The 12,413-nt window shown below is 39.3% G+C and overlaps 1 protein-coding gene across 5 annotated transcripts in view; it reads right to left on the reverse strand.

Annotated features, from left to right (window-relative positions):
• Nucleotides 1-12,413, reverse strand: part of Trip4 (thyroid hormone receptor interactor 4) — a 60,047-nt gene that overhangs the window by 29,526 nt on the left and 18,108 nt on the right. For all 5 annotated transcript variants that reach the window (XM_050151904.1, XM_050151903.1, XM_050151905.1 and 2 more), the window contains 3 exons: nucleotides 10,643-10,858; nucleotides 4,675-4,801; nucleotides 2,939-3,123 (listed from right to left, as the gene is read on the reverse strand). In XM_050151904.1, coding sequence (XP_050007861.1) covers nucleotides 2,939-3,123; nucleotides 4,675-4,801; nucleotides 10,643-10,858 — 528 coding nt within the window. The remainder of the gene's footprint in view (nucleotides 1-2,938; nucleotides 3,124-4,674; nucleotides 4,802-10,642; nucleotides 10,859-12,413) is intronic.

Here is a 12,413-nt window from a genome sequence, read left to right on the forward strand (position 1 = left end):
TATAAAGAAAACCTACTTTTGTAATTCAGAGAAATCTAGCTTACCTTTGCCTGCAAAGTACTAGCCTGGGTTTCACAGCTACTCCTTTAGAAACTAAAATTCTATTTTAAAAGGTATATACTAAATATATATGTGTGTGTGTCTGTGTGTGTATGTACATATATATATATATCAGTTATATGTATATGTATATATATATAGACATTACCAGCATATAAAATTTTAGAAGATAAGAGAAAAGGAAAAATGAACATGTAGTATTAATGATAAATGAAATAAAAAAAAACCCAAATGGGTGGGGGGGGGGGCGCAAACCTTTAATCCCAGCACTCAGGAGGCAGAGGCAGGGAGATCACTGTGAGTTTGATGCCAGCTTGATCTACAGAGCTAGTTCCAGGACACCTAGTGCTGTTACACAGAGAAACCCTGTCTTGAAAAAAATCAACAAACAAACAAACAAAAAAACCCAAGTAAATTATATAATAAGGTCTTACTAAGTATTGATTCACATAGGAAAACACAATGTAAATAAACATTACAGGCCTGACATGGTGGCCCATCCCACTAATCCCTTTAATCCCAGTACTCAAGAGGCAGAAGTAGGCCCGGGAATTCAAGTTTGAGGCCAGTCTGGTCTACATAGTAGTAAATTCCAGGACAACAAAGGCTCCATTGAGAAACCACGTCAAAAGAAAGAAAAAGAAAAAAAAAGAAAAAGAAAAAGAAAAGAAAAAAAAGCATTCCAAAGCACAAACAGCAGCTAATAGCTAGTAACTGTTTCTAGGGAGTGAGTGAGATATACATGATCTCTTTCTAGCTATCTTTCTTCATTTAGCCTTATATTTACATGTACGCAAATGAAGAAAAGCGGAGTTTAAATATGAATTAAGAAGAAACACAATAGGGCTGGAGAGATGGCTCAGAGGTTAAGAGCATTGCTTGCTCTACCAAAGGTCCTGAGTTCAATTCCCTGCAGCCACATGGTGGCTCACAACCATCTGTAATGGGGTCTAGTGCCCTCTTCTGGCCAGCAGGCATACACACAGACAGAATATTGTATACATAATAAATAAATATTAAAAAAAAAAGAAGAAGAAACACAATATGCTAGCTGGTGGCAGTACACGCCTTTAATCCTAGCACTTGGGAGGCAGTGGCAGGTGTGGATCTCTGAATTTGAGTTTTCCAATAGACTTTCTTCTAAAGATGAAAACACTGGTATTCTAGCTTCTCTGTAAGCATCTTTAGCTCTTTTCTCTTTTCCTCTTCTGCAGTACTAAAGGTTAATCCCGGGCCTTATGCACATTAGCCAGTCATACTATCACTAATCTAGACCCCAGGCCCTGGTTCTACTGTTCATTCTGAGATAGGGCCTCACTGGGTTGCCCTCCTCAGATTCATCATCCATCTGTCACAGACTCTTGAATGACCGAGATTATAGGCATGGTCCCCACACTTCCATTTGTTATTTTAAAGCCACTCAGCCAAAGATAAATAAATGTTAAAAATTTAAAAGTTAATTAAAATAACAAAATGAGCCTTAAAAAAACCAAACAATAAACCGAAAAGAAAAAAAAAAGAGCCTGTAGAACTTTAAGACAATTCTGAAGCCATTTCTGACAACTCTCAGTACTTCCCCTCCTCCCCTGGGAACCAAGGACATAGCAGCTAAGCATGCTATGTTACTGAGATGTTGGGAACTTTCCATCTCCCTGAATAAGGGCAATATAACCCTTAGGTGTTCACTCAGTTACTGATGTTTTGACTTAGTCCCTGGGAAGGGGCAAAGTGACCCTCAGAAGAGTCCCTTTACCTCATCTGATCTGGCAACCACTCTCCAGCCAATTATTGGTAATAGCCCTTTTGAATAAGCCAATCATAATAGTTAAAGAACAACCCCCAGACACCCCTTCTTTCTGTGGTTTTTCCTTTAAAAATAGCCTGTACCAGACATCCAGGGTCTTCTAGCCTCCCGACTGCTGGAAGACCCTGTCATGACAGAATTAATAAAATCCTCATGCTTTTACATCAGCTGTGATATGAGAGATGGTCTCTTGGGGCGACTCCTCCTCCTCGGTGATTGGACCTAGGGTCCAACAAACCTACCACCAACAATTTTTTAAGATATATTTTATTGTATGTGTGTTTTGGCTGCATTATGTATATGTGCCTGGTACCTGCAGAGGCCAGAGAGGGCACTGGATCTCCTAATACCAGGAGTTATAGATAGTTGTAAGCCACTATGTGGGTGCTGGGAACTAAACCCAGGTGCTCTACAAGGGTGAGAAGTGCTCTTAACTGCTGAACCACCTCTCTCTAGCCCCAAGCAAGTTTTTATATACGCTTGTGCATTTTTAATTGTATTTTGTTATTATTGTGTGTAATGTGTGTATGCGAGCATAAAGAAACACAGTCATGGCGCAGGGGTGAAGGTTAGAGGACAACTTTTAGGAGTTAGCTCTCGCCTAATGAACTCATGCCATCAGGCTTATATAGCAAGTGCCTTTGCCAGCCAAGCCATCTTTCCAGCTCTTTTCTTTGTTGAACTAAGTCTTGCTAACACACAACAGGCTAGACTACAACTCATAATCCTCCTGTCTCTGCTTCTTGTGTGCTTTGATTACAGTTCTGTGTCACCATACTTTAGTTGTTTTGTTTTGTTGTTTATTTTTGTTTCTCTGTGTAGCCTTGGCTGTCCTAGAACTTGATAGAGATCCTGCTTCTGCCTCGTGAGTTCTGGAATTAAAGGCATGAGCCACCACTACCCTGCTGTGACACCGTATGTAGCACTGTTTATATTTACATGCACTGAACAATATTGTAAGTCATCAATAGACTGGTACAAAGGAGCATAAATCCATACTTCTAAAGCAAATAAATATCACTCAAAGGCTTTGACTTTCAATTTTATGGAAAAGTTATGATTTGTAATTTTTACCTTTTAATCCCTCTGACAAGCAGAGAGGCCCAGGGTTGATGCATAGAGAGGCACCAGCCACCATCAAAGCCTTCCTGGAATTCCTGGTCCTGGATTCGCAGCTGGTGCTGATGTAAACTGGGCTCTAGTCTCGTTCCTGCTGAGAGTGAAGTCTTCTGTGGGACTAAGCCAGTGTTGTCTACCCACTGCATAGGAAAGAACACACAAAACAGAAACAGAGTTTTGCTGAGAGGGAGGAACTTAGGGAACGTGAACCAAAGCGATGAATGCTGGTAAAAAGGAATCATATGAGTATCACTACTTTTTTTCTTTCTTTAGGCTTGCCTTGAACTTGATATGTGGCAAAGAATGACCTTGAATTCCTGATTCTCTTGTTGCCATCTTGCAAATGCTGGGATAACAGGTTTGTGCCATTGCTCAGGGAGCTTTTTTTGTTTTTTAAAGAAAAATTTATCTCATTTCTAAAATAAGAACAAAAAGTATGGAAATGTTCTAAATTCTTAGGTAAACACGGCGACAATGTGGCATCATTTTGTTGTGTTCAAAGTCAGCCTCTCACTATGTCACCCCACCTGACCAGGAACATACTATACAGAGCAGGCTGGCCTTGAACAAAGAGATCTGCTAGCCCAAGTGCTAAGACTAAAGGAAGAATCACCACACCCAATTATTGCTTCTTTAGGTGTTTTTTTTTTAATTACATTTCATTCATGCATTTTGGGGATGGAGTGGGGCATGCATGCCACAGCACCCATGTAGAAGTCATTAAACAACCTATGAAAGGAGGTGTTTTCAAGTCCTCAGGCTGGGAGTCAAGTACCTTATCTGCTGAACCACCATCCAGTTCACAATGTCCCAATTTAAAGAATAAATACAATGTTGAAGTCACTACAATTATACCTTCTTCTAGGAAATATGTAACAACAATACAAAAGAGTTGTGATTATTTCCACTTAAACTTATTAACAATCTATGTCTAATTCTTGATATTTTTCCAAGGTGGTTTCAACATTTTCACCCATAATTCTTAAGCATCTAATTAGTCAGATGCTGTCTGACTAATAAGTGTATGAAAAATTCTATTACTCTGAAATGAACAACTTATGCCCTAAAAAACAAGGTTCTCACATTATAAAGGGGGACAGAGAATTACAGATAGTTCAATTAGAGGGTTCATGCAAATTGAAGGAGACTAATAGGCTGTGGCAGTAAAGAAGGATGGTTAATGTTTCTTTCAAAGCAAGAAGATCAATGGCTCCAAATTCGTTTTCCCTTACCCAGGTGCTAGAGATTAAACTCAGGACCTCATGCACAGCGAAGCATTCTACTACTGAACTATACTGGCTATACTCCCACATTCATTATGTACTGCCTCAAGATGTAAAGTGAAAAGTGACAGAGCAAAGTACCTAATGTCAGCTTCTGGTTTCCACATCCATATACACATATGGGATGCATATACACATCAGCCCTACACATGCAAATATACATACACAGTTGAATATACTATACTTAGAAACAAATAAAAATACATCAGACTCCATAAAAATGTTTAAATGATAATATTCAGAAGATAATACAGATAATCTTATCAGAAACGTTTTGATAAAAATTAGAAAAATATTGGACACGTTGAGAGGAAATTGGTATCTAAAGGCCTATGAAACAAATATACTTGAAAGGCAAACTATTGTTCAAAACTGTCTCATTATCAGTTAGAGGAAACATTCACTTACCTGGGGAGGGCTTTGGTACAGGTTGGGATTTACCAAAACTCCCAAAGGCTCTTCAGAGAATCTATCCAACGTGATCAGTGGCTGGTTCAAAGTTCCATTGGCAATGGCCTGTATTGTCTCATCTAGTCTGTGGTAATAAACCAAAAGGAGACAATAACTGGTAATCTTTTATGCTAAGAGTGTCCAAAGTTACCACATGCAACCTTTTAGTAGTAATAAGTTGGAAATAAAAGTTTTATTTGTAAAAATGCACAATCTTCCCGGCCTCCAACTCTACCTTCTTTCTCTTTGTAGCAAGAATTCTAAGGAAAAAGGTAGGGCACATTACTCATTCATCTATTTAACATGGTGAACAACATGCCAAGACTAAAAAGTTGCCTAGCAATAACCTGGCCCAGAGAATAACTCATTTACTAACTGAACTGTAGTTATTCTACCTACTGGAGTCCCCTTTCCACTCCTCCATGCTAATCTGAACACTATCCTTGCTTCAAGACACAAAAGGGTCTGTTTCTGTTTTTTTTTTTTTTTTTTTTTTTTAAGATGTGTATAATGCTGGATGTGGTGGCTCACACCTTTATTCTCAGAACTTGGGAGGTAGAGGCAGGTGGAGCTCTCTGAGTTTGAGACCAGCCTGGTCTACATAGCAAGTTTCAGAACAGCCAAAACTACATAGAAGAGACTCTGCCTCAAACAAACAAAACAACCCCCGAAACAATGTGTATATTTGTGTGTCTGTGTGTAAATATGTACTGGTAAATGCCATGTGAAACCAAAGGTATTGGATTTCCTGGACCTGGAGTTACAGGTGGTTGGAAGCCACCCAAATACAGTGCTGAAAGCTGAACTTGGATCTTCTGCAATAACACAGGCTCTTATTCACTGAGACATTTCTCTATTTCCAATGCTCAGAAGGTTTAAAGAAGCCCCTTACTTGTTCAACACACTGCTTACTTCTTTTTCTAAAGTTTTATAGCAAAACTTCACATCTACTGTTGTAGATGAGAAGACAGAGAGACAGAATGAGAGGAGAGACAGACAGAGAGAGGGGCAGAAGGACAGAGACTGGAATACTCTGGCTCTTAAGACAGCATACCAGCATACCCTTTCCAGGTATAGCAGCTTACTGCTTTGATCCCAGCACTCAGTAGGTGGAAGCAGATGGATCTCTTTGAATCCAGGTACTGCCTATTTTACATAGTGAGTCCAGGACAGTCAGGACTACATAGTGAGTAGTCTCACAAACAAAACAAAAAGATATCACACCTTTGCAGTCCAGTGGCTTAATAGATAATATACCTAACTATAGATCAGAAGAGATCAAACCCTGGAAGGAGCAATAACCTGAACCAGAGAAGAGGGTTTATTCCATTCCACTGTCATGCCCTACTTATTATTGCTGCATTCCACAGGCCTGCTGAATGTTTAACAAACATTTTTGAGTGACGGTGATAATTTTGAAGCACCACATAATACAAAGCATCAACTAATAGACAAGAATGTCCTTAATCATGAATTCAAATAAAAATATATTTGCTAGAAAGTTGTTATATGGGGCTGGAGAAATGGCTTAGCAGTTAAGGGAACTGACTGCTCTTCCAAAGAACCCAGGCTCCTTTTCCTGGTGTTAACTATATGCAGTGGCTAACAACTGTCTAGGAGAGCTGACCTTCATCTAATCTTGAGGTTTCAAAAGTCCATGCCAGGCCCAGTCTCTCTCTCTCTGCCTGTGAATCAGGATGAAGCTCTGAGCTACTGCTCCAGCACCATGCCTGACTACATGGGGTCATGCTCCCCCCACTATGATAATAATGAACTAAACCTCTGAAACTGTAAGCAAGCCCCCAGTTAAATGCTTTCTTTTATAAGAGTTACCTTGGTCATGGTGCCTCTTCATAGCAATACAACAGTAACTAAGACAGAAGTTGGTACCAGAAGTGGGATGTTGCTGTGATAGGTCTGACCGTACTGTTTGCTGTAGAAATATAGAAGACTTTGGGACTTTGGATGAGAAAATTTGAAAGCTGAATGCTTTAAATGAGGCTTACTGGGCCATCCTAGTAGGAGCAAGAAAGAAGGTGGTGCTGAGAATGATGTAGATTATGACAGCCCAGCTCGAGAGGTTTCAAAGGGGAAAGAATATTATTAAGTACCTAGATATCATTCTAGTGATATTTTGGCAAAGAAAGTGTCTAGACTTCATGAGGTCCTATCACAAACAAATGGAACAAAATAAAAAAAAAAAAACTAACAAAACACCCCAAACCCAACAAAATAAACAACAAAACCAAAACCGGGCATGGTGTTACACATCTGAAATCTTGGGAAGCTGAGGCAAAAGGATCAACATCAATTTGAAGCCAGTCAGAGCTACATAGTAAGGTCCAAGTCAGGCTAAGTTACTTTGCAAAACTCAGTCTCAAAACAACAGCAGGGGATTGACAGATGGCACAGAGGTTAGGAGCACTTTCTGCTTTTACACATGACCTGAGTTGGTTCCCAACACCTACATGGAGTTGACAACTGTAACCTCAGTTATAAAGGATCAGATGTCCTCTTCTGACCTCTGCAGACACCAAGTGTGCATGTGGTGCACATAATGCATGCAAGTGAAAAATAAAAATAATTTTTTTTAAAAGTACAAAACGAGGATGGAGAGGTTTCGTTTTGTTTGTTTTTCAAGACAGGTTTTCTCTGTACAGCCCTGGCTGTTCCAGAATTTGCTCTGTAGACCAGGTTGGCATTGAACCCAAAGATCCACCTGCATATGCCTTCCTAGTGCTGGAATTAAAGGCATATGACACCACCGCCTGGCAACAGAGAGATTTCTTAAAAAGAGCTGGAGAAGAACTTTATAACTTTCAAAACCAGTAATTACACTAGGGTTAATACCATATTTCAAAGTGGGAGGAAATTCATTTTTCCAATGTATTAATTTCAAAGTTCAAAGAGGAAAAAAAGAGCAAACTGTTGCATTTCATCAAGACCAAATATTTTCAAATTTTTTATTTCTGGGTGTGTGTGAATGTGTATATGTGCGTGTGTGTTTATGATATATATGTGAGTGTGGACATGCGTGCCATAGCAAACTTGTAGAGGTCAGAGGGTAACTTTTGGGGCTCAGTTTTCTCCTTTCACTACTGGTTCTGGATTCTGGAGATTAACTCAGGTTGTCAGACCTGAGTGACAAGTGCCATTTCTAGCTAAGCCATCTCACTAGCTCTACCAATTCATCTCATTGCCTCTCCCAATTTTTTAAAAAATCAACCAAATTTGTTAGGCCAACACACACACTTATAAAACAAATTGTGGGTGTGTGCTTTCATCTTCTTCTTCTTTTTCAACAAAGGGTCTTTCTATAGCCCTGGTTGTCCTCAAACTCAGAGATCCACATCCTGGGATTAAAGGTATGTGCTGTTACCACTCAATCCTTACTTTTTAAATTTATTTATTTGTTTGTTTGGCTTTTTAAGACAGAGTTTCTCTGTATAACAGCCCTAACTGCCCTAGAATTAGTTCTGCAGACCTGGCCGGCCTCAAACTCATAGAGATCTACCTGCTTCAGCCTCCTGAGTACTGGGATTAAAGGCGTGCGCCAACACCGCCCAGCTATTTTTACTTTTGGGGACAGGCTTTACCATGTATCCTGGGCTGGCCTGGTGGGATCCTCCTATTCTGCATTCTGAGTGATGAGATTACAAGTGTTTACTATCATGTCCCACTAAATCCGCTGATTCAGTCTAACTTACTATTACAGTGTAGTTTGGGAGAGATCTAACCTACAATTTTTCCAAAGTGTTGTTAATCATCTCTACATTATATATTAAACCCTTACCTTACAGCTTAAAAAATTAAGCTTAGCTTCATTTTGATTTGTTTAAATTAATTTATTTATTATATATACACATACCAGAAGAGGGCACCAGATCTCATTACACATGGCTGTGAGCCACAATGTGGTTGCTGGGAATTGAACTCAGTACCTCTGGAAGAACAGCCAGTGCTCTTAACTTTTGAGTCATCTCTCCAGCCCCATTTTCATTTATTTATTATTATTTCTCTGTGTGCATATAGCTAAGGACTAAATGATGGTCTGACATATATTAGGCAAGTAATCTATCATTGAGCTACACTCTCGTCCCAAGTCAATGTTAACTTTAGTCATTATTAACTTCACACACATATCTGCATACACTCAAGCACAAATCCACAAAGTAGACATATTAGTTTCTTTCTAGAGCATATATTTCACCAAAATATTCTGTGTGTATATATGTGTGTGTGCCCACCTGGTAATGAGGTCAATGTAGGCTGCTATCCTCAATTACTCTCTACTTTATTTTTTGAGACAGGGTCTTCCAATGAACTTGGAACCTGCCTATTTGACCAGGTTGACTGGCTAGGGAGCTCAAGGTGTCCTCCTGTCTCTGCCTACACAGCTCTGGGATTACAGGAGTGCCATCATGCCCAGTTTTTTAATGCAGGTTCTAGTGAACAAACTCAGATCCTTTTCTTTATCAAGCACTTTACCAACTAAGTCATCATTTCTGCATGTCTCACTGATTTATTCTACTGCCGTAACTGTACTTTTTTGGGGTTGTTGTTGTTTTAGTCTTCATTTTATCAGAGTAACAGATAGCTTCAAACTCACTACTTGACCTTGAGGACTCTTAATCTTGTGTCATCTTCTCAAAGTGCTAGGATTATGTATCTGCACCGCTGTGCCTGGTTTCATGCTTCATTTTGAAAATCCTCACCCACTTTATATATTTTCTGTTCTAAATTAGCAATTATTATTTTATATTTTACTTTTTGAGGTATTGGGGATAAAACCCTGGTGCTCAAGAATACTAGGCAATGCTGTGGGAAATCCTTCAGCCAGTAGCCTTTAAGATAACAACCCACTTGGGCATGGACTCTTATACTATAAATGCCAATGTAAAGACTACACTCTCTCTCTCCTGGCTTTTGGATTCGGTTCCTGTTCCCCATTTGTAAAGAGGACTGTGATCTGTAAGTCTACGCCTAAATAAATAACCCTTTATTATACTCAATTCTGAGCTAATGTGGGATTATTTATAGCACCCACCATCAATGTGATACACCACTTTGCTACAATCTCAGCCTTAGACATTTTATTTATTTACTTTTCTGTGGTGCCAGGGTTTATTATTTTCGTTTTTACTGCTTTTTTTTTGATTTGTGAAACAGGGTCTTGCTATATAGCTCAGATTGATATGGAACTCAGTATGCAGACCAGGCTAGCCTCATACCATGTATCCTATGCCTTTAGTTTCTCAAGTGCCACATTATACACATATGCTGCCATACAGAACTTCATCATTATGAAATTGTTTGTGTGTGTAGTACCTGGGTTGATCTATATGGCCTTGTGTATGCTAGACACATGTTCTATAACTGAGATATATTTCTAGTCCATTATTATTAGCACTGTTTTTAATTTTATTTTGTGTGTGAGAATGTGCATGCATTCATGTGCCACACATGTGTAAAGATCAGAGGACAACTTGCAGAGCTGGCTTCCTCTTTCTAACATATAGGTCCCAGAAAGCAAATTTAGGTTTTCGAGCTTAGCAAGCAGACGTCTTTACCCGCTGAATTAACTTATTGGCCCTCCATTTTTCTTTCTTTCTTTCTTTCTTCCTTCCTTTCTTTTTTTTCTTTTTTTTTTTTTTTTTTTTTTTTTTTTTTTGGTTTTTCGAGACAGGGTTTCTCTGTAGTTTTGAAGCCTGTCCGGGAACTAGCTCTTGTAGACCAGGCTGGACTTGAACTCACAGAGATCTGCCTGCCTCTGTCTCCCAAGTGCTGGTATCTTTTGAAGGTGTTTCCACCAATACCCGGGCATCATTATTTTTTTAACTAAACAAAACATTAGATCCTTTAGAGGGAAACCCTTCACGGTTGGACTGTCCCTGTTCTCAGACCCCACCAGAGGCCTCCCACTTACCTGCTGTGATACTCAGCTAGTGGATTTTCATCTTCTACGATCTTTCGTCCTGCAAAGTCAATGGTGACTTTTTTAGAGAGTCGTGAGGCATGTCGGAGTTCTCTCAGCTCCTCCTCTCGTTTCTTCAGGGTTTCCCGCTCAACTTTGGATAGCCACTGGTTAGAGTCACTGGCAAAGTAATCTGACTCATCATCAATGACTTGGGTTCTTCGGACACTGAGCAGGAAAAACGAGAAAAGAACACTCAGCAGGAAGGTCATGTGTTGACAAATACAGACTAATTACTGCTTAACTATTGTGGAGGTTCCCATCTTAACTATGAAAGGCCAGAATGTTCTAAAATCAGACTAAGCTCTTCCTGACTTGAAGCTGCAGTGTGTATCTTATGTCTACTGTAAGGTTCAGTTCCGCTCCTACAACTAATCTCAGTCTCAGGCAGTGGAAGATACACTATCATAATCTACTGTCCTCCCTTTCTGACAAGTCTAACCTTTCACCTACCCTTCCACTGATCCTCCAGCCCTCCAGGCTGTGGATCACAGTTTGCACCTGACAACTGGGATGTACCCTGGATTTTCCAGATACTAATTGTTATTCTAGTAACTCACTCAATATCCTACCCCGTCTACAATTCACTCGAGTCTGGTTTATTACTGATAGACCCGTCTGTCTGCTGGTATTTAAAATCTTGTCCTGTGGCTTAATAATTAACACAAGATATTTTCTTCATCTACTATTATAACAGTTTCCATATCTCTCTTCTTTACTCCCCAGTTCTTCATTAGTACAGGGCCCAAGTCCTAAGATCATAATGACAAGAAATTTGATGGCCAGAAGGAATTCTGACAATTTAACCTTTCTGTCATTCAGAAAATAAACCTAGGGCTCACAGATACTGATTACACCAAAGCCATAAATCTAGTTAAGACAGTGTTTCTCCATAATTATGAGTTAGTGACACTTAAAAGGATATGGACTACATTTATATTATATTCATATTCAAGGTACAAAATGATTTTGTATTAAAAGTCTTGGTATGGATCTTGATACAGATGGTCTGATGTGTGTCCATCTCCACTCCCCAACTAATAAAATTTATTATATTTGCCCTGATAGAGGAAATCTTGCATGGTGACTTAAAGGCTGGCAGTGACTGCCTGAGAACTGGGCAGCCCTTCTTTAGAGAGTGAGCTTATTGGGACAAAGGTACTGTCTGTTGGGCTCCTCCCAGAGCTAGAAATATAAGCTTCAATAAATATTTGCTGAATTCATCAATGAAGTATCCATGGCTAATTTTTCCCTAGAGAGCTTTAGTGCCTTCCCTAGTACAGGATCTGGGTTCAGTGTTCAAAGAGTGTATAACTGTTGGCATTGAGGATTGTACTGGAAGCTTCAGGAATTGTCATTGTTCATAAATGTGCTTACAACACTCTGGGGCTCTGGGTTCAGTAGAAAGTATGTAGCTCATGTCTGTCAGGATTTTATTTTAGTAAGAGTCTAATGCATGGAGACCCTATTCCTTATAAAAATCAAACCTCTGCTAACCAGAAAATTTAAAATACTTAATTGTCTAAAATTTTTGATAATTTTTTTTTCTTGAGACAGGGTCTTACTAAGTAGTCCTGGCTGTCTTGGAACTCACTCTGTAAATGCTAGTGTTAACTCACAGAGATCCACCTGCCTACCTGTCTCCCAAGTGCCTGGCTTGGTTTTTGCTTATTTAAACTTTCTTCTATTTTGTCTTTAGCACAAAGGTCTGTGTAATATATAT

Source organism: Alexandromys fortis, unplaced genomic scaffold (assembly GCF_014885135.2).
Source record: "Alexandromys fortis isolate MF-2015 unplaced genomic scaffold, M_Fortis_MF-2015_v1.1 scaffold_70, whole genome shotgun sequence".
NCBI classification, from domain to species: domain Eukaryota; kingdom Metazoa; phylum Chordata; class Mammalia; order Rodentia; family Cricetidae; genus Alexandromys; species Alexandromys fortis.